Genomic DNA, 22,049 nt, shown 5'->3' with positions numbered 1-22,049 from the left:
GACGATTTTGTTGACCACTTCCCCATTCCAACTCTATTTGATCATAGAGACCTTTTGGACAAGAAAATCACTGTGGAGGAGGTGCTTGCGGCCATTAAACAGGCCCCTTTGGGGAACGCACCGGGCCCTGACGGGTTCACAACCCTGTCCTATAAAAAATTTGCCTCTTTACTGGCCCCCACCTTAACACAATTTTCGAAGCCGTTAACCAGGGAGGTCCAATAGACGCAGACTTTAACCGCTTACCGACTAGCGCACGCTGATGTACGTCAGCAGAAAGGTGTACAGGTACGTCCCCTTTAAGATGCCGTGTCGCACGCGCCCCTCTGCCCCACTGCTGTAACCCTCTGCTCATCTGTCCCACCAATGTACCGCCTTTCTCCTCTGCCCCAACCCTGAACACCCCCCCCCGCTCATCTTTCCCATCACTGTAACCCCCCTGCTTATCTGTGCCATCACTGTAACCCCCTGTACATCTGCCCCACCACTGTACCACCCTGCTCTTCTGTCCCATCACTAACTCCCTTTCTCATCTGCCCCACCACTGTACCTCCTGCACATCTGTCCCACACATGCTTTTCTGCCCAACCACTGTAATCCCCCTGCTCATGTGTTCCACCGATGTACCTCCTTTCTCCTCTGCAGCCCTCTGCACATTGGTGGAACACATGAGCAGGGGGTTACTTACAGTGGTGGGGCAGAAGAGCGGGGGAAAAGAGGTGGGACAGATGTGCAGGAGGTACATTGGTGGGGCAGATGAGAGAGGGGGTTACAGTGGTGGTACAGATGTGCAGGGGGGAACAGTGGTGGGGCAGATTTTCAGGGTGGAACAGTGGTGGGGCAGATTTTCAGGGTAGTACAGTGGTGGGGCAGATGTGCAGGGTAGTACAGTGGTGGGGCAGATGTGCAGGGTAGTACAGTGGTGGGGCAGATGTGCAGGGTAGTACAGTGGTGGGGCAGATGTGCAGTGGGTTACAGTGGTGAAACGGATTAGCAGGGGGAACAGTGCTCTGAGGTGTGGAGTTGCAGGAATTGGGGCTGATCTGAGGCGTGAGAGTGCAGGATGTTAATTTCTCACGACTAAAGTAGTTTGCAGCATTTACTTTATAAAAAATCCTTTTTTGAATTTTTACACCTCTTGGTATTTTGCCGGCAACCATACATATAGAAATATAAACACTTCCTTTAAAAAGTGCAAAAATCGTTTTCTTTATTAGTGTTGCATTATAAAATATTCACCACTTGAATCTGTGGCATATTAAACACAGTATTTTTTTTTTCTTTTTTACAAACTATTTTATTATACAGGATTTACAGTGAGGGAAAAAAGTATTTGATCCCCTTGCTGATTTTGTACGTTTGCCCACTGACAAAGAAATGATCAGTCTATAATTTTAATGGAAGGTTTATTTTAACAGTAAGAGACAGAATAACAAAAATATTCAGAAAAACGCATTTCTAAAAATTTATTATCTGGGGATCTTGTGAGCCAAAGATGGACTGATGCCTCTGTGAGGTGAAACAAATATAGATCAGCTGCAAACACTAACCACGTTTCATTGCATGCATAAACCAAAAAATATAAATAAACGTGCCTGCGCTGAAAAAACAGATATATCCCAATAGTTGGGAGGTGCATATATAGTGTAAAACTATACTACAAAATTTCAATATAAAAAAAAAAAATGCTAGTAATATATAAATTATAGAATGAATACAATCCTTATATAAAAGTATCCCATAAAGTGCAACATGCAAAAAAAACTATATGTGGTTATAAATATAAGATCAAAGTGCAAAATCAAGTGTTCACATTTAAAAAGTTAAATTCATTGACATCAACACATAAAGTGCAAGTAAGTGGTGTCCACAAAAAACAGTGTTCCTCATGCTCCTCCTTAATGGTGTCAACAATCCAGCATGCTTCAGTGCTCTCCTGTGACCCCCCACTTGTGCTTGCGCTCACCTCTGAGCGTGTGACACGGTAATTAAATGGTGTCTAAACACGCATTGGAGCCACCCCTTGGGCTCATACAGGGTATGCTGGTATAAACTCCACCACTCTCAGATGTCATACAAGAAAGAAAAAGCTCCATAGTGTGATACAGTAGGGATTTATTTAAAATATATTAAAACGTCCCTCCAGAAGGGTACTCATAATATGTAGGTGCGTGAGTGCACCAATCTTTCCAGAGAGTGTTTGTATAAAATAAGCGTTTGTATGGCGTGCGGTGTGTCGTTCCTCATCTACCTCTGTTGCTGACAGCTCCGTCCTACCCCTCCCCGACGCGTATTCGGCACAGGGATCACGTGCCTTCCTCTGGGGGATCTAATTGGACAGATGCTCTGTGTGTTTATATGCTGTCGGTGGCCATTTTGCCTAGGACCGCTGACAGCTCTAGTAATAGGCTACATCGATATAAGTATATCCTGTCGGCGGCCATTTTGCCTAGGACCGCCGACATCTCTAGTGTTAGGCTACAACCGCACACGGCAGCCATTTTGCCTAGGACCGTCATCTCCTATAATCATAGGCTACATCACCATGCTCCTTTATTAAACAGCTGTGATAACTACAAGAAAAATTATAACGAAAACTAGCAGTGATAATTACCATTAATCACTGTCATTCTAAAAATTTATAAATTGATTTGCATTTTAATCACTTGCCTATCAGGCCAATTCTGACATTTCTCTCCTACATGTAAAAATCAATATTTTGTTTGCTAGAAAATTACATAGAACCCCCAAACATTATATATGTTTTTTTAGCAGAGACCCTAGAGAATAAAATGGTAGTCGTTAAAACTTTTTTTTCTCACACGGTATTTGCGCAGCAGTTTTTCAAACGTCTTTCTTTGGGAAAAAAACATGTTTAATGCTTTAAAAAAAAAAAAAAAAAAGTTAGCCCAATTTTTTTGCATAATGTGAAAGATGATGTTATGCCGAGTAAATAGATGCCTAACATGTCACGCTTCAAAATTGCACACGCTCGTGGAATTGTGCCAAACTTCGGTATTTATTAATCCCCATAGGCGACGCTTTAACATGTTTTGAGTTAGAGGAGGTCTAGGGCTAGAAAGATTGCTCTCGCTCTAATGTTAGCGGTGATACCACAAGTGTGATTTGAACACCGTTTACATATGTGGGCACGACTTGCTTATGCGTTCGCTTCTGCGTGCGAGCACACAGGGACAGGGGCACTTTAAATGTATTTGTAGTCAGAGTCTTCGAGTGAGAAAGTGATACTCCTAAGCATCAAGGCCTGAGCTGTGCCTTGGCCTGACCGGTCAGTATGCCTGAAAAGAGGGCAAAAAGACACAAATTTAGGTGAAGAAGGGAAGGTAACAATCCATCGAGTGTAGTAGCGTGCGCCCGGATGGCAACAGTATATCCGAAAAGTGTCCCCTATGACCGGAGAAAGCACCCCCCCCCGATTTGGTGATGAGACAGAACCCCCTACAGACCTGCGAAGCTACCCAGAACCCAACTAAACGTCCCGTGAACAATGGGACAGAGCCTGAAGTCCGAGACGACCCAGAAATGAGAATTAACTGCTTGTGAATGAGGATGCGTGGGGGAAGGGGAGCAATAGCTGCCCCGAGGAGCCCCTGCAAAATGAATGGCCGAGAAGATCGAAACTTCAAACGGACACCAGAGAAGTACTCAGTGAAACCCCTCCCAAGCCCTGGCCTGGCCATACTGGTATGGGGAAGTGCGAGGGTGAGTACCAAAGAACAACTGGTAGGAGTTCAAAATGCTAAATACCTGAAGGATGTGATGGAGAAGGTGGATGAGGCCCATGCACTATGGCAATAAGTATTGACAACATGGAGAAACCATGCCAGACACAGAATACTGGTCCCACCTGATGCGATCGGGTCGTGCTTCAGCCTGTGACCCAACAACCGAGTCTAAAACAGAACCGAGGAAGGAGGGCCAGACTCCACCCCAGGGAAATACGTCCCATGGCATGAAAACAGTCATACCCAAAGTGACTGAAACCCCCCTACCTGGGACCGGCTGGGGAACGGAAAAGATGACTGGACTGACGTCCCTGAGCAGTCTTCCAGGCCACATCCTAAACGAGATCCGAGCCGAGCGTGGAACCCAGAATCATGACGACGTTTGCCCAAACCTACCACTTAAGGACCAACAAGGGGATGACGAATGCTAATACAGCCCAACCTGAGAACATGCACAAGAGAAATGACAGACAAGACATGAGAACAACAACGCCCCTCTGTGCCTACTTAAGTATGAGAACTTGAGCAGAAATGCCAAGACCACTGCGCGTGAATGAACCTGATGATAGACACACCCCCCCATGTGATTAAAGAGTGAGCCCGAGTAACCTGCCGCGCAGAGACAGGTAATTGACTGAAAACTCAGGGCTGGTGTACCCACAGACCGTGGTGGGTAATCGTACAGGTATGGTGAATGAACGTGCATCGTATGACGTATGTTATACGGGCGAGACGATTGTGGTCAACAATCATTAACAAACGAAACCTCCGCCCATATGGAGCTGTAGACATGACAGATCCTGACATGTGATCCCTAGCTACCTGACGCAGGTACAACCATGAACAAAAACGATGAGACATGACAAACAACGAAGATGAAACAGCTACCGGAGTATATGCCGTGACTGAACAACAAATGCCCCTCTGAGAAATGCTGAGGCTGAACACTGAAGCAGAAACGTTGGGGCAGAAACACAAGGACAACAACGCTATGACAGAAAAAGCTCTGACAGAAATGCTGAACTAAATGCTGAGACAGAAACGTGATGACAGAGAAACCTGAGACAGAAACGTGATGACAGAGAACCCTGGGGCAGAAATGTACCGAGAGAAACCCTGGGGCAGAAATGTACCGAGAGAAACCCTGGGGCAGAAATGTACCGAGAGAAACCCTGGGGCAGAAATGTACCGAGAGAAACCCTGGGGCAGAAATGTACCGAGAGAAACCCTGGGGCAGAAATGTACCGAGAGAAACCCTGGGGCAGAAATGTACCGAGAGAAACCCTGGGGCAGAAATGTACCGAGAGAAACCCTGGGGCAGAAATGTACCGAGAGAAACCCTGGGGCAGAAATGTACCGAGAGAAACCCTGGGGCAGAAATGTACCGAGAGAAACCCTGGGGCAGAAATGTACCGAGAGAAACCCTGGGGCAGAAATGTACCGAGAGAAACCCTGGGGCAGAAATGTACCGAGAGAAACCCTGGGGCAGAAATGTACCGAGAGAAACCCTGGGGCAGAAATGTACCGAGAGAAACCCTGGGGCAGAAATGTACCGAGAGAAACCCTGGGGCAGAAATGTACCGAGAGAAACCCTGGGGCAGAAATGTACCGAGAGAAACCCTGGGGCAGAAATGTACCGAGAGAAACCCTGGGGCAGAAATGTACCGAGAGAAACCCTGGGGCAGAAATGTACCGAGAGAAACCCTGGGGCAGAAATGTACCGAGAGAAACCCTGGGGCAGAAATGTACCGAGAGAAACCCTGGGGCAGAAATGTACCGAGAGAAACCCTGGGGCAGAAATGTACCGAGAGAAACCCTGGGGCAGAAATGTACCGAGAGAAACCCTGGGGCAGAAATGTACCGAGAGAAACCCTGGGGCAGAAATGTACCGAGAGAAACCCTGGGGCAGAAATGTACCGAGAGAAACCCTGGGGCAGAAATGTACCGAGAGAAACCCTGGGGCAGAAATGTACCGAGAGAAACCCTGGGGCAGAAATGTACCGAGAGAAACCCTGGGGCAGAAATGTACCGAGAGAAACCCTGGGGCAGAAATGTACCGAGAGAAACCCTGGGGCAGAAATGTACCGAGAGAAACCCTGGGGCAGAAATGTACCGAGAGAAACCCTGGGGCAGAAATGTACCGAGAGAAACCCTGGGGCAGAAATGTACCGAGAGAAACCCTGGGGCAGAAATGTACCGAGAGAAACCCTGGGGCAGAAATGTACCGAGAGAAACCCTGGGGCAGAAATGTACCGAGAGAAACCCTGGGGCAGAAATGTACCGAGAGAAACCCTGGGGCAGAAATGTACCGAGAGAAACCCTGGGGCAGAAATGTACCGAGAGAAACCCTGGGGCAGAAATGTACCGAGAGAAACCCTGGGGCAGAAATGTACCGAGAGAAACCCTGGGGCAGAAATGTACCGAGAGAAACCCTGGGGCAGAAAGCGTACCGACAGAAACCCTGGGGCAGAAAGCGTACCGACAGAAAAAGCTGGGGTAGAAAACGTTCTGACAGAACGCAGAGGCAGAAACGCGATGTCAGAAATGCCATGACAGAAACGCAATGACAGAAACGCTGAGACTGAAATACTGATGACAGAAATGCAAGGACAGAATCCTGGGGCAGAAACGATATGACGGAAATGCCGAGACAGAAGAAATAGAGCCTGAACGCTGATCCAGAAATGCTGGGGCAGAACACTATGACAGAAAACACCATGACCGAATAAGAAAAAATGCCATGACAGAAATCCTGGGGCAGAGATGCCATGACAGAAATCCTGAGCCAGAATGCTATACAGAAATCCTGGGGCAGAACCGCTATGACCGAAATGCCGAGACTGCATGCCGAGACAGAAATGCCGGGGCAGAATGCACTGACAGAAAAGCTAGGGCAGAACACTGAGATGGAAATGCTATTGCAGAATGCTGTGACGTGAATGCTAGGGCAGCACGTGGCAATGGAAATGCTGAACACTTATGACAGCAATGCTAGGGCAGAACTCTAAGCGAGAAATGCTGAACGCTATGACAGAAATGCTGGGCAGAACGTTAAGCCAGAAATTCTGAACGCTATGACAGAAATGCTGAATGCTATAACAGAAATGCCGGACGCTTATGAAAGTAATGCTGGGCAGACCGCTATGACAAATGCTGGGCAGAACGCTATGACAGAAATGCTAAAGACTATGACAGAAATGCTGGAACGCTGTGACAGAAATGCTGGAACGCTGTGACAGAAATGCTGGAACGCTGTGACAGAAATGCTGGAACGCTGTGACAGAAATGCTGGAACGCTGTGACAGAAATGCTGGAACGCTGTGACAGAAATGCTGGAACGCTGTGACAGAAATGCTGGAACGCTACGACAGAAATGCTGAATGGTATGACAGAAATGCTGGGCAGAACGTTTAAGACAGAAATGCTGAACGCTACGCCAGAAATGCTAAGGCAGGAAATGTTAATGACAGAAAAACGCCATGACGGAAAAACAAGTGCTGCGACTAAACGCCTAAACAGAAACGCTATGACAAAAAAACCTGGGGCCGAAATGCCACGCTATGAACACTTGTGCCTGAAGCGGTGGATGCCCGGGAGGCGTGCGAGGATGCCCCCCTGGAGAATGGACAGACGCGCCCCCCCCCTCCCCCCCGGCATGAGAGCCGGGAGAAGTGGGCGGGCAGCACCCCGGACAGTTGGGGCTGTGGGGAAAGTGGGTGGTTGAAGGATGGACCCCCTCCCCCGCGGTGTGAGTGCCGGGAGAAGCGGGCGGGCTGTCGGAAAAGAGGGATGGAAGGAAGAAGCGGGCGGTGGCCCCCCCGACTATGCGGGATTGTGCCTGGATGGATGGATGGACACCCCCCCATGGGAGCCGGGAGAAGCGGGCAGGCAGCACGCTGACCAGATGGAGCCGTGGATGATGGCTGGACGCCCCCCCCCCGGGAGAAGCGGGCGGACCCCACAACTCTGGCAGGCACCTGTATGACAGGGAGAAGCGGGCGGCAGCTACGTTGATGGACGGATGCCCCCCCCCCCACGAGCGCCGGGAGAAGTGGGCAGGTAGCACCCGACCAGCTGAAGGAGGAAGAAGGGTGAAGGATGGATGGATGACCCCCCCTCCCTTTCCCCGGCATGATCACCGAAAGAAGCGGGCGGGCCGCACCTGATTGCTGCAGCCGAGGGGAAGGAGGGTGGGAGGAGGGTGGGTAGATGGCTGGACGGCCACCCTCCCTCCCCTTGACATAATCGCTGGGAGAAGCGGGCGGGCGGGTGGCCCCCCCGTGGCGCCGTATGCAGAGAGGAGCAGGCAGCTAGCTGGACATCTCCCCCCCCCCCCCAGAAAAGCGGGCGGCTCCCCCCCTGGAGCAAGCAGGTAAGGGGAGAGAGTAGCTAGCCAGCGAGTGGCTCCCTCGTGGAGCTGTATGACAGGGAGAGGAGTCGGGGCAGGCGGGCGGCCGAGCACCCCCCTCGCTGAAACAACCGGAAGAAGCAGGGACCCGTAATGTGGGTGCCGAGGGGGGACCAGATGGGTGGACCGGCAAACTCCACGGTGAAGCTCCACCACCATGTTGCAGCCGACCCGGAAGTGACCTGTAAGCCCCACCCCCTATTGAACCCGGAGACGCCGACGAGCCCTGGCCTGATGGAGGAGGAGGCTTAAGTAGCCCTCTCAGCCTCCTCCCACAAATACAGGCCAGCCTCCAGCTAGCCTTTACACTTATTTATTTTTGTTAATTTTACTTTTATTTTTCTAGTTTGACAATTTATTTTTTACCCTTTTATTCCTATTACAATGAATGTAAACATCCCTTGTAATAGGAATAAGCATGACAGGTCCTCTTTACAGTGAGATATGCGGTCAATAAGTCCCCACAGCTCACCTCCAGCCGGCTGGGAAGCCTACCCCCCCCCCAAAAAAAAAAAGGTCTCCCGGCCGAGGCGGGGCCATTTTTTTCTAAGGTAGAGGCTGGACGTGACGTCAGAACATCATAGAGACTCCGGGGACCATCTGGTCTGCCGGAAATCTTTATGGTCAGCATCTGGGGCCGGTGGGAGGGGACCTCCCATCTCAACGCCTGTAAGAACGATCAAGCGTCGGAACAGCCACTATGATTGTTCTTATGGTGTAGGGAATCGCCGGCGCTAAAAGAAGATATCTGAATTATGTCTGTAACTGCAGGCATCATTAAGATATCACCGATCAAAGTCAAGGACGTCATATGACGGTCGGCAGGCGGTAAGCGGTTAATCAGTGAAATAAGTATTTTACCCCTTCGAAAAACATGACTTAGTACTGGTGGCAAAACCCTTGTGGGCAATCAGAGGTCACACAATTCTTGTAGGTGGCCACCAGGTTTGCACACATCTCAGGAGGGATTTTGTCCCACTCCTCTTCGCAGATCATCTCCAAATCATTAAGGTTTTGAGGCTGACGTTTGGTAACTAGAACCTTCAGCTCCCTCCACACATTTTCTATGGGATTAAGGTCTGGAGACTGGCTAGGCCACTCCAGGACCTTAATGTGCTTCTTTTTGAGCAACTCATTTGTTGCCTTGGCCGTGTGTTTTGGGTAATTGTCATGCTGGAATACACATCCACGGCCCATTTTCAATGCCCTGGCTGAGGGAAGGAGGTTCTTACCCAAAATTTAACGGTACATGGCCCAGTCCTTTGTCCCTTTTGATGTGGTGACATTGTCCCGTTAGCAGGAAAACACCCCCAATAATGTTTCCACCTCCATGTTTGACACTGGGGATGGTATTCTTGAGGTCATAGGTAGCATTTCTCCTCCAAACACGGCAAGTTGAGTTGATGCCATAGAGATTGATTTTGGTCTCATCTGACCACAGCACTTTCACACAGTTATCCTCTGAATCATTCAGATGGGCCTGTTTATGTGCTTTCTTGAGCCGGGGGACCTTACGGGCGCTGCAGGATTTCAGACCTTCACGGCGTAGTGTTACCAATTATTTTCTTTGTGACTATGGTCCCAGCTGCCTTGAGATCATTGACAAGATTCTCCCGTGTAGTTCTGGGCCGATTCCTCACTGTTCTCACGCTCATTGAAACTCCGCGAGGTGAGATCTTGCATGTAGTCCAAGACCGAGGGAGATTGACAATTATTTTGCGTTTCTTCCATTTGCTTATAATCGCACCAACTGTTGTCATTCTCTCACCTAGCTGCTTGGTGATGGTCTTGTAGCCCTTTCCACTCTTGTGTAGGTGTACAGTCTTGTCCCTGATATCCTTGGAGAGCTCTTAGGTCTTGGCCATGGTGGAGAGCTTGTTTCTGTGGACAGGTGTCTTTTATACAGGTAACAGGCTGAGATTAGGAGCACTACCTTTAGGGTCGGTTCACACTGGGGCGACTTGGGATCCGACTTGTACGCCCTCAAGTCGCCCCAAGTCGCTTTGCATTTAGGTTAACATGGTAGGCAATGGGAGCGTCTTAATTGACACTACTGAAGTCGCTCCGACTTCAGAAAAGACTCCTGTACTACTTCTATCCGACTTGTAGGCGACTTGTACCCATTCAACTCAATGTAAGTCGCCTGCAAGTCGGATCTCTCTGTAAAGTCAAGCGACTTTGCAGAGAAAACCCCTCCCTCCCCCCCTCCCTCCCAGAGAGGTGATTGGCCACAGGCGAAGTCGCCTGTCATGGAGGCGACTTCAAGTCGCCTCGTAATTTACCGAAGTCGCGCTGAAGTCGCGCTAAAGTCGCGCTGAAGCCGCGTTGAAGTCGCGGTACAAAGTCGCGCTAAAGTCGTGTTGCCCATGTGTGAACCGACCCTTAAGAGTGCTTCTAATCTCAGCCGTTACCTGTTTAGAAGACACCTGGGAGCCAGAAATCTTGCTCATTGATGGGGGATGAAATACTTATTTCACTCATTAAAATGCAAATCAATGTATAACTTTTTTGAAATGAGTTCTTCTGGATATTTTTAGTTGTTCGGTCTCTAAGTGTTAAAATAAACTTAACATTAATTTTATAGACTGATCATTTCTTGGTCAGCGGGCAAATGTACAAACTCAGCAGGGGAGCAAATACTTTTTTTCCCTCACTGTATGTAGCGCCAACAGTTTGCGCAGCACTTTACAACATGAGGGCAGACAGTACAGTTACAAGGAGGGATCAGAGGGCCCTGCTTGTTAGAGCTTACAATCTGAGGTACAATGACAGGATCTACATTACTATGTAATGTACAAAGTTGATCCAGTCATGTCCTGAGAGAGGGCTAACTAAAGGTGTATATATATAGCTCCTCTACCAGTTGTGTAGGAATGGGAAGAGCAAGGAGACAAATGGTCATGGTTGCATGTGGGTTAAAATGGTGATTAGGACAGGAAGGATAGGCATCATTGGGCAATCTACCCTAGGGGCTAAGCAAGTTAATACCACTAATTTACCATACATTTACGGTGATGGACCTTTCTTGGCTTATAAAAAGGCAATATGATGGTTATGTGCTCCTTTTAGATTTGATGCCACCTGTGCGTCTCTACTAGGCTTCACTACATGTGTGCTTGTCTCTTTTCCTCCTCATCACATAATGGATTTGTCTGCTGGATGCCTCTAAAGATTGTAAGTGGGTTTACAGTCAGATATGCTGTAAGCTAGTATAGTATATGTATTAATTTATATGTATTAATCTTGATCACCAATATCAAATTATTGGTTATAATATTCCTTTGTAGTGTGTTACCTCTCTGATGAAGAACATGTTTTAAAGTGGTTGTATACCCACACATTAAAAAAAAAAAACAGAAAAAAAAACCCCGCAAGGCAAAGGCATAATGAGCTAGTATGCAGCGCATACTAGCTCATTATGAAATACTTGCCTCAGAACGAAGCCCCCGTATTGGAGCCCAGCCCACACCGAGGGAGCTGACATCTTGACTTTGGCGTGTCTTCCGGGTTCACGGCTCCGGCGATGTGAGTGGCCGGAGCCAGGATGGCGTCACTCCCACGCGAGTTTTCTTCCCGGCACCTTCTGCCTGGCCTTCTGAGCTCATGCGCCGCTGACGTCAGCGGCTGCATGCAAAGGGAAGATCTCCTAAACCGTACAGGTTTAGGAGATATTAATTTTTACCTACAGGTAAGCCTTATTATAGGCTTACCTGTAGGTAAAAATGTCAAATTTGGGTATACAACCACTTTAATTTGTGTTTAAAACGCGTTTAATAATTCCAGTTGAAATGCAGGGTAATAGGTGACATCCCAGTTAGCGGACAACAACGGTTGTACCACTGTCTGTCAAGTATACCTTTTGTAATGTAGATCCTCTGTCATGGTTTGTAAATAAATACTGTTTTTAATATGCCACAGATTGAAATGGTTAATATTTTATGATGCAACACTAAAAGAAAACTATTTTTGTACTTTTGAAGGAAGTGTTTATTTCTATATGCATGGTTGCCAGCATAATACCAAGAGAGGTGTAAAAACTCAATAATCTATTAGGGATGGCATGCCATACCTACATTTAATAGAACAACTTTAACACAACTGTCAATCAGAACCAGTGGGGGCAGAGCCAATTCCCACTCTGTGTCTTATGGACACTCAGAACAGGGTTTGGGAATGAGCACGCAGGAGTGCCCCCATAGCAAGTGGTTTGCTATGGGGGCAGTCAGCGGGTGGGTGGAACCAAAAGGGGACCTGAGAGGAGGAAGATTGGGGCTACTCTGTGCAAAATCATTGCACAGAGCAGCTAAGTATAACATGTTTGTTATTTTAAACAAAGAAACTGCCTAATACCTTAATAACCCGAATCTTATTACTAGAGATTTAAAAAACTGTTTAAGCAGCATATTCAAAAACAGACTATTTTGGTTGGAGTGACTTTTTTTCACTATTTAATACTGTGCTTTAGAAGAAAAACTTAATAGTATGCGGATAGCATAAGACTCTTGAAAGAATTTTTACTTGGAAATACATTTTCCTTTGACCAAAATACCCCTTCTCTGAACAAAGTATAACCCTGGGCCAACCCATAGTCCAGTTCAGGTATCGCAACATGACTAGTAGAAAGGTTGTTTGATGATGAAGGCTCTCTAGAGCAGTGTTTTCTCAACTCCAGTCCTCAAGGTGCCCCAACAGGTCATGTTTTCAGGCTCTCCATTATTTTGCACAGGTGATTTTATCAGTTTCACTGCCTTAGTAATTACCACAGCCGTTTCATCTGAGGGAAATCCTGAAAACATGACCTGTTAGGGCACCTTGAAGACTGGAGTTGAGAAACACTGCTCTAAAGTTCCAAATCCAGGTTAAAGTCGAGGGTTCCTGGAAGTATGTAACTGAGTTTAGGGCCTGAGCTACCCAAATATAGGAACTTCTAGGCATATTGTAAAAACCTGCAGTAATAGAATCTTACTAGGCTTTTAACATAAGGTTGTTTTGAATATTCTGACATTCTCACTGTATTTCATGCAAACAATCATTGTTTTCACAGGATTTTTAAGGAAAAAATTTGGATTTCTTAAATTTTATTAATTTTATAATTTCCTTACTTTTATAGGGTGGTGGCTTTTAATGCTTACAAGCCTGAAAAAAAGAAGAAAAAGCTTTACAAAGATTCTTTATCCCTTGCTGCTATGATCCGGAAATTTCAGAGGGAAAAAGATGCAATGCGGAAAATTGAACCCAAGCTAAACCAATTATCCCAATCTATAGCCAATCCTCCACCCAAGTCCAACGATTTATTCGACATTACACTCGGCAGTGACCCTGTTCTTGCCATCTTTGGTGGTGGCAGTGAGAGGGAACTTTTACAAGAAGCAGAAAGTGCACTTGAAATGCTTGGTGACATTGATTTTGATAAACTGTTAGACTCTGCATCCAATGACAGTCCTACAGCTTCTGATCTAGGAGAGAATGGTAATATTGGGCAATCTACAAATCAATCGCATGCGCAAATACCCAAGCAAATACCCAAGCAAATACCATCATTTCCTGAAGGGTTACCAACACAGCTGGAAAAACGTATTGACGATCTGCGAGTGGTATGTAAATCAATAATTCAAGCTGCCTTGTCTTTGTTTGACTAAATTAATTTGGTAATTTATTTGTTTTCCACACAGGCAGCAAAAATGTTTGATGAAGAAGGTAGAAAAAAGTTTTTTACTCAAGAAATGAACACCATATTATTAGAGTATGTATATTATATTGTTTACAAAAAAAAAAATTGCAAGAGAACCCTTTCAAATTTAGCATTTATGCATAATTGTCTCTAAAAATGCTCTTTGTCTCACTTGTCCTGTTTGAAAACAGTGCTTATAGCATTCTACTTTGCAATATACTTATTAAACAAATGGGAAAGTAAACATGTCATTTTGTCCATTTAGGGGCAAAGTAACCAATTCAACTGAATAGGCTTCTCCCTCCTTTGTAGTTGCTTAGATTTCTATGCTACCCCAAGCTGTACTAGGACAAATATGCATAAAAGGACTACTGACTTTTTTCAACTTCATGATCTGCATGCCTCGCTTGACAGTATTTTTTGTTTTTATTACTGATCAACACCACAGAACAGTATGTTGTGTTGCCTAAACTAAAATGGTATATTTTTTATACCATAGCACACTGGATAAAGCACAGCAATACTGTATACCAACTAACTCTCACACATTAAAACCCCTTTCACACTGGGGTGGGGCGTTAGCGGTAAAGTGGCGCTAGGTTTAGCGGGGCATTTACTGCTGTTATAGCGGCGCACTTTTAACCCCTGCTAGCGGCTAAGGAAAGGATTAATAGCGCCTGAAAAACGCCACTACCGAATCGCTTTGCAGGCGCTTCGGTAGCAGTGCCCATTCATTTCAATGGGCAGGGGCTGTGGAGGAGCGCTGTGTACACCGCTCCCGCACCGCCCCAAAGATGCTGCTTGCAGAACTTTTTTCCTGTCCTGCAGGCGCATCGCCCCAATGTGAAAGCACTCTGGCTTTCACAATGGGGCTGCAGAAGAGGCAGTTTACAGGTGCTTTTCAGGTGCTATTTTTAGCGCAAGAACGCCTCAGGGGGCAAACATGGTTTGGCAATATCAGAGATATATAGATATATATAGTGTGTGCCATTATCAACCAAAAAATGTAATTTTCTTTTCTATACTTTTGAGGTGTACGGGAGCATAGGCACTGTTAGACATTTGGATTGCCCAGGAGGTTGGGGCACTGGCAAAACCCTGCCTCCAACCAGCATGCCTCAATTTTTTTTAACTAGCATCCTAGAAGGTTGGATGCCTTTTCTGCAGTTCCGATATTAGACCCTTTCTTTATCGTCATTGAGGGACACCAGCTTACACCAATGGTTATTCTGCTTTCAGGGGATTTGGACAATGGAAAACAAAAAAGCATTAAGCCAGCTCCCTGGTATATACCCAGCTTCCATCATCATGCCTCCATTTTTTTGTTTCTAGGAGATTAGATGCAGAGCTAAGGAAGCATTTTACCGCTGTTATTTGTACAGTACAGGACACAGGCTGCATATTCATAGACCTAGAGTTAGACTGCTACCTTAAGGTTATCGGACACTGGCAAAGCTTTTTAACATGCTCACTTGTGCATAGCCCTATAACCCTACCCCACTCCATAAGACTTCAGTTTTTTTCTTAGTGATAGATCATTTCTCCCTTATGGAGAAGATCCTGTGTTTTAAAGTGTTTGTAAAGGTTCACATTTCTGGACAATCGTCTCTTACCTGCAGCCCCGATCCTCCTCTTCTCAGGTCCCCTGCCAGTGCTGCTTGCCCATCCACCATGCTGAGTGCCCCCAGAGCAAGATGATTGCTCTGGGGTCACTCGTGCATGCTTGTGCCTGAGCCGCCTCTGTGTATCTGAGACACGTTGAGCACGAGACTGTCACCAGCACTAATGGAACTGTCCTGTGTATCCTTGGTGTGCTGTTGACATTCTCTTACACTGACTATTTACGGTTCTTGCTGGTGGTCGCTTCTGCACCCACTTATATGCGCAGCCATTTCTACAGGAACGTGTGCATTGGGAGTAGTGCATTGGAATATGAGACACAGAGCGTGGCTTGACCCCACTCCCATTCCTTCTTTCATTTCAATATATTTTTATTTTCAAAAAGAAAAAATTAAGAGGTGAAAAGGGGGGAGGGAAGAACAGTGCATGACATGACCACATCTCGAGTCAGCGTAATACAGATGGCCAACATGGTCACATGACAAACAACTTAATGAAGCTTTGGAGTACAGAACAACATAATATAGAGTTAACGAAGTTAGACATGAGCTTTGCATATGGTAAACATGAAAAGACATATGATCAGATATTGTAGATGTTGTTTGCGATAACGGGATGAAGAGGTCCGCCACCCCAATTGGGGACACACTGTGGCGAGGCCTCCCCACCCCCGACAACCTTCCAACTAGTGAAAGAAAAATGTCAATTCTCTAAGAGGAATGAAGGTGATATTACCCGAGGCTACCAAAGTTATGCTCACCGCAGTGGGTGTGTGAGTTGATCTGATGTCTTCCGATCAGTAAAGAGCTCTTTCAGAAACTGTTCAACATTAGTAACTAAATAATAGATAATGAAAATAATTGAATTAGGAGACAGGGCGTATGGACTCCAATATGGTTGTTCAAATCTGGGCCCGGGTCGGAGGCAAACTCAAAATGATCCCCGGCCGAGGCCCAGGTCATGGCCGTTGGAGAATAGGCCAATGCCCACGACCATCAGTAAGGAGCGAAGATGGGAAGAGAAAAGGACGAAAGGCGTAGGGAGAGAAGAAAAAGAGAAAAAAGGGGGGAGAGAGGGTGGAGGAGATGAAGGTTGAAAGAGACGCATAAGAGTCGACTGGGGGGGATCAGACATATCTAGATGCGACTGCTCTGGGAAAGGTTCAAAACGTGATGCCAATATAGTTTGCCCAGGGTTCCCAAATTTGTTTGAATTTGGTCGAGCTGTCCAGGATCACACTAGCCATTTTTTCTTGGTTCATGATCCAAGAGATCTTTCTTTTGGCTAGGTTTGTTGAGACTGAGGATTGTTTCCAGGCTTTGGCTAGGGTGAGTTTAGCTCCTAGAATGATGAAGATGAGGCGTTGCGTAGCCCTGGGGACTTCTCTTACTGGGAAATTGAGGAGTGCTACCAGCGGGGACACCTGCACAGGCCTTTCGGCTATCCTACTAATCCAAGTGAAAATCCTGTGCCAGAAATGTCTGATTCTAGGGCAGGTCAACCATGTATGAAGCATGTCTCCCCTAAGGCCACATCCCTGGAAACAGAGGGATGAAGCCGAAGGGTAGAAGCGAGCTATTTTGGAGGGTACCATCTAGTTAGCACTTTCAAGATAGCCTCTACTAGACCACTGTTTAAAATGCCCTTGTAAGACTGGGAGAAGTTCCTGTGCCAAGTTTCCAGCTGCCAACTTTTAGAAAGATCCTCTTCCCAGGCTAGCATGTAAGGTGCCTTGAGCTGTGCAGAGGAAAGTGCCTTGTAAATCACCGAGATGCCCCCCCTCTGCTCGCAGGCCTGGCCACACCATATTTCATAAGGAGTCATTTGGGGTCCATTCGGTAGAGACCTACATTTATTGTGTAAGTAGCTTGATATTTGGGAGAATCGAAAGGATTCCGACTGTGGCATGTCGAGTTTGCTGACACAAAAACCTTTAGAGAGTGAACTTAAAGGTCTTAGGAAGTGTCCTATTCTGTACATCCCTTTTTCGAGCCACCATTTAAAGTCAGAAATATTGAGACCTGGGGGGAAATCGGGGTTGTAGAACAAGTGCTGTAGTGGTGTCGTGGGGGATGTTAAGCGGTTGTTGCTTTTCAGTCTGTCCCATAATGCAAAGGAATGTGACAATGTTGGGGAAAGGATGGGGGGTCTGAGTTTCTTTGGGCTCCAGAGGAGGAAGTCTAGGGTGTGGTGGGGGACTGCTTGCCTCTCTATGTGGATCCAATCAGGATGTTCCCATCGAGAGTAGACTGTAGAAATCTGGGCTAATTGAGCCGCTTGTAGGTACCAGAGTAGGTTTGGCAAACCCAAGCCGCCCTCCGACCTAGGTCTAAACAGGATCGCTTTGGAGAATCTGTGTCCCCCTTTACCCCACATGTATTTAACAATGTTGGCTTGGAAGCGTTTTAGACGGATATTATCGACCGGTATCGGAAGAGCTCTAAAATAGTATAGGATGCGGGGGAGTAGTGTCATCTTGATTGTGTTGATTCTGCCTAGCCAGGTCAGGGACAGCCTGGACCAACGAGATAGGTCCTCCTCCAGTTTTTTATAAAGAGGGGGAAAATTGGCTTGATAAAGGAGTTCAGTCTTAGGAGTCAGCTGTATCCCTAAATATGAAATGGAAGAGTTGCTCCATGAGAACCGAAAGCTGTCCCTGAGTCTGGCCAGGAGAGGATCTGGGATATTGATATTAAGCGCCTGGGATTTGTCGTAATTGACCCTGAGGCCTGAGATTTTCCCCAAATCATCCAAGAGACGGCATATATTGGGGAGCGATGTCAGCGGGGAAAATACAAATAGTAAGATGTCATCCGCAAATAATGCGCATTTATGACACCTGGAGCCACTTTGAATACCTTGAATGTTAGGGTTGTTTCTGATGGCAATCGCCAGGGATTCGATTGCTATGGCGAAGATCAACGGGGAGAGTGGGCACCCCTGTCTTGTACCTCTAGATATGGGGAAGGAGTCTGAGTAGAACCCCTGCAGACGCACCTGAGCTGAGGGAGATGAGTACAATGCGTGAATGACATTGAGAAAAGAATCCCCAAATCCCCATTTTTGTAGTAAATTGAAAATGTAGGGCCATTGGACAGCGTTAAACGCTTTTTGTAAGTCCAGAGATAGAAGACATCCCTGCCTGGATGGGCCCCCATCCCAGTTGGAATTGATAAGGGATACTATGTCTATCGCTCTTCGTATTTGGTCGGGACCCTGTCTCCCCGGTATGAAGCCCACTTGGTCTTTATTAATCTATATGCTGATGAAGGAAGCCAGGCGGTCTGCAAGGATCTTAGTCAGAATCTTTAGATCATTGTTGATGAGAGATATTGGTCTATAGTTGCTGACCGAGCTGGTGTCCTTATCTGGCTTGGGGAGGACCGTGATGTAGGCCGAGTTAAGTGAGGTATCGAGGGGGTCCCCCTTCCTAAGAGCATTGAAGAATCTAGCCATGTATGGGGCGAGTAAAGTAGAGAATGATTTGTAATATGGTATGGAAAAACTATCTGGGCCTGGGGCTGAGTGTGATTTCAGGTTTTTAATGGCCGCGCAAATTTCTTCGGCAGAAATAGGAGAATCTAGTATCTGCCGGTGCCTAGCTTCCAATTTGGGAATCTGTATGCTGTTTAGAAAGAGGTCCATAGCCTCTGGAGAAGGGCTGTTTCCGCTACTGTATAGGGATTTATAGAAGGTTAGGAATTCCCCCATTATTCGTTGAGGGTTTTGGGACAGAGTGCCACCCTGAATCCTGATCTTTGGTAGGGCTGGAGAACGGAATTTCGGGGATAATTTGCCTGCAAGCATAGGACCGATTCGGTCACCATTGCTATAGAATCTGTTTCTAGTCCATCTAAGCCATTTTTCAGCCTTAGTAGTTAAGGCGAGGTTTAGGGCTGTGCGTGCTGCATCCAGCTGGGTGATAGGAACAGTATTTCGGTCCGCTTTGTGTTGTTTAAGTAAGGCTGTATATTCCCTATCCAGTTTTTCTATGTCGGTTTTGTTTTCTTTATTAATTTGAGAGGCTAATTGGATTAGGTGTCCTCATATCACTGCTTTATGAGCCGCCCAGAGACAAGAGGGGCTAGTGTCTGCTGTATCATTAATGAGGAAGTAGTTGCGTATGTTAGTTTCGATATCTTTTGTTCTGATCGGATCACTCAGAATGGACTCGTTAAGCCTCCATCTTCGGGTAGGTTTATGGCCCCTCGGGCGCTGAAGTACAAGAATCACCATCGAGTGGTCCGACCAGACTACGTCTTTAATATATGCCCTGTGCGTTAGTGGAATGGATGCTGAGGCTATAAGGATGTGATCGATTCTTGCGAAAGACCTATGGGGGTTGGAGAAATGCGTGTAGTCTCGCAGTGTAGGATTTACTTCCCTCCATATGTCTATTAGTCCCTGCTGGAAGATAAGTTTAGCTATGCGTAAGCTCTGCTTTGTCGGTCTAATGAGGCACTTGCCCAGGGGACGTGATTTGTCCATGCCCTGGTCAAAGGCCGAGTTAGAATCGCCTCCATAAATCACTGTGCCTTCCAATAGTGGTGTTAGTGTTGTGAACATGTTTTGAAAGAAGGCAAACTGGCCCCTATTGGGAGCATAATACGAGATTAGAGAGTATAATTGGTTGTCTAATTCCCCCACTAAGAGAAGGTAGCGCCCGTCCGGGTCCCTAAATTCAGATTTGGGGGAAAATTTGCATCGTTTGGAAATAAAGATACCCACCCCTTCGTTTTATTCTCAGCATTGGCAAGTTTAAAGAAGGGGAATTTGGAGTGGATGAATGTAGGGTTGAAACTTCTAGGAAAGTGAGTTTCCTGTAGAAGGATCACATCTGCTTTTTGGGAATGTAAGTATTGAAAGACTTTGCGTCTTTTGGACGGGGAGTTCAGACCTTGGGCATTATGGGACACTATTTTGAGGGCCGCGTTTACAGGTGTGTCATTAGCCATCGAGCAGAGGTAAGAGCAGAGCTGGGTAATCAACAACACTCACCATCCTGTGTCCACGGGTTCCAAGGTTCCTCAAGCGATGAGCTGAGAGCGGTGAGAGCAGCAGTAAATGTCTAAAGTAGTCCCCCCAGTCGACTCCTGTGGTGAAAAGCAAGTTAGAATATAAGCAGAGAAGGGAAATGGGAAGGTAAAGAGGAGAGACGGGGAGCAAGGGAGATCCCCGGAGAATGGAGGGGACAGAGTCCTCCATCAAGAAGTGTGAGTCACAGAAGAATCTCTCCAGGAGGAAGAGATTGGTCCTGTCCAGTGTCAGTTTGAGTACCAAATACCACTAGGCAGAGAGGGGGGCATGAACACCGCCCCAGCAGAGGGACCTCCTAATAGAGTATTCAAAATGGAAATCCTAGAAATAGGCACTTGGCCCGACATATACATCTCAACCTTCATCAAAGTTAAGCTTTCACTTTAAGTGAAGCCTGGAGGAGAAGATGTACCGGTCAACATACTATTAATCAAACTAATAAACAAGTATTAGAACTGTGCGAAGGGACCTGGAATAGCAAGTGAAATTGGGGAGTACACCCATTCAGCCGGGGAGAGGCACTATGAGGGGATCTCAAAAATCAGCATAGTGTATTGAGAATAGTTCCCAGGGTCAGTCTAGTTTAACGGATACCTGCCCTCCCCCCTATCCACCCGGACCGACCAAAGGCTGTGAAGGCGTAGTTCAAAGTCAGTGTATGAAGAAAAGTATGGGTTAACAACGTCTCCGAGGATTGTGCCCCCCGAGATCGCCTCAAAAGAGGCGTAAGGGTGTCCCAACTTGACACTCATCTCGGGGGTCACAAACGGGGAGACCCCACCCCCTCAGCTAACATCTGAAGAGGGGAGGGAAAAAAAAAAGGGGGGGCTACTAAAAATGAGTGGAAGTCAAAGGAATTGCGTTCCAAAGAAAAAGTAGGAACTGGAGTTCATGGAGGATTAGTTTCCTTGGACTTCTTGGTTCTTGCTTTCTCCCAAACCGGATTCAGGGGACTCGTGGGCAAGTGTCTCTTTGCTGCGTTGGGTTGATTTCCTGGGTGGCGTACAGTCGGGTCCTGGTTGATGAAGCCTAGTTGAAGAAAAAGCTTTTCTCCTTCCTGCAGGGATCCGAAGGTATATGCCTTGCCTTTGTGGAGCAATTTAAGTTGAAACGGGAAGAGCCACCAGTATTTGATTTCTCTGTCCATCAGGATTTGGAGAAGCGGCTTTAGGGTTCTCCTTTTTTGTATAGCTGAGGGGGATAAGTCAGCAAATATTTGCAGACGGTGTCCCTGAAACACTATTTCAGACATGGATCTCGATTTCCTCATTACCTCTTCTTTGATTGAGAAGAAATGTGGTTTCACCACGACGTCACGGGGGAGGCCGTCTGCTCTAGGAGGCCGGAGTGCTCTGTGGGCCCGATCCAGCTCAAGCCTGTGCTGTGGGGTGTCTGGGAGCAAATCTTTAATAAACGATTTTATAGTTTCAGGGATGTCCTTGTAGGATTCAGGGAGCCCCCTGACCCGAAAGTTGTATCTTCGATTGCGATTTTCAAGGTCATCAATCTTAGCATTAGCAGCCTCTAGTTGTTCCTGCAAGGTCTGTATACATGCAGTATTTTGGTT

At 46.7% G+C, this 22,049-nt stretch overlaps 1 protein-coding gene across 4 annotated transcripts in view; it reads left to right on the top strand.

Annotated features, from left to right (window-relative positions):
* Positions 1 to 22,049, top strand: part of UBN2 (ubinuclein 2) — a 690,706-nt gene that overhangs the window by 175,289 nt on the left and 493,368 nt on the right. For all 4 annotated transcript variants that reach the window (XM_073592702.1, XM_073592701.1, XM_073592700.1 and 1 more), the window contains 2 exons: positions 13,265 to 13,748; positions 13,827 to 13,897. In XM_073592702.1, coding sequence (XP_073448803.1) covers positions 13,265 to 13,748; positions 13,827 to 13,897 — 555 coding nt within the window. The remainder of the gene's footprint in view (positions 1 to 13,264; positions 13,749 to 13,826; positions 13,898 to 22,049) is intronic.

The sequence above is a fragment of the Aquarana catesbeiana genome, linkage group LG07 (assembly GCF_042186555.1).
Source record: "Aquarana catesbeiana isolate 2022-GZ linkage group LG07, ASM4218655v1, whole genome shotgun sequence".
NCBI lineage: Eukaryota > Metazoa > Chordata > Amphibia > Anura > Ranidae > Aquarana > Aquarana catesbeiana.
The sequence above is the reverse complement of the archived record's forward strand: the minus strand, read 5'-3'. Positions and strand labels throughout refer to the sequence as shown.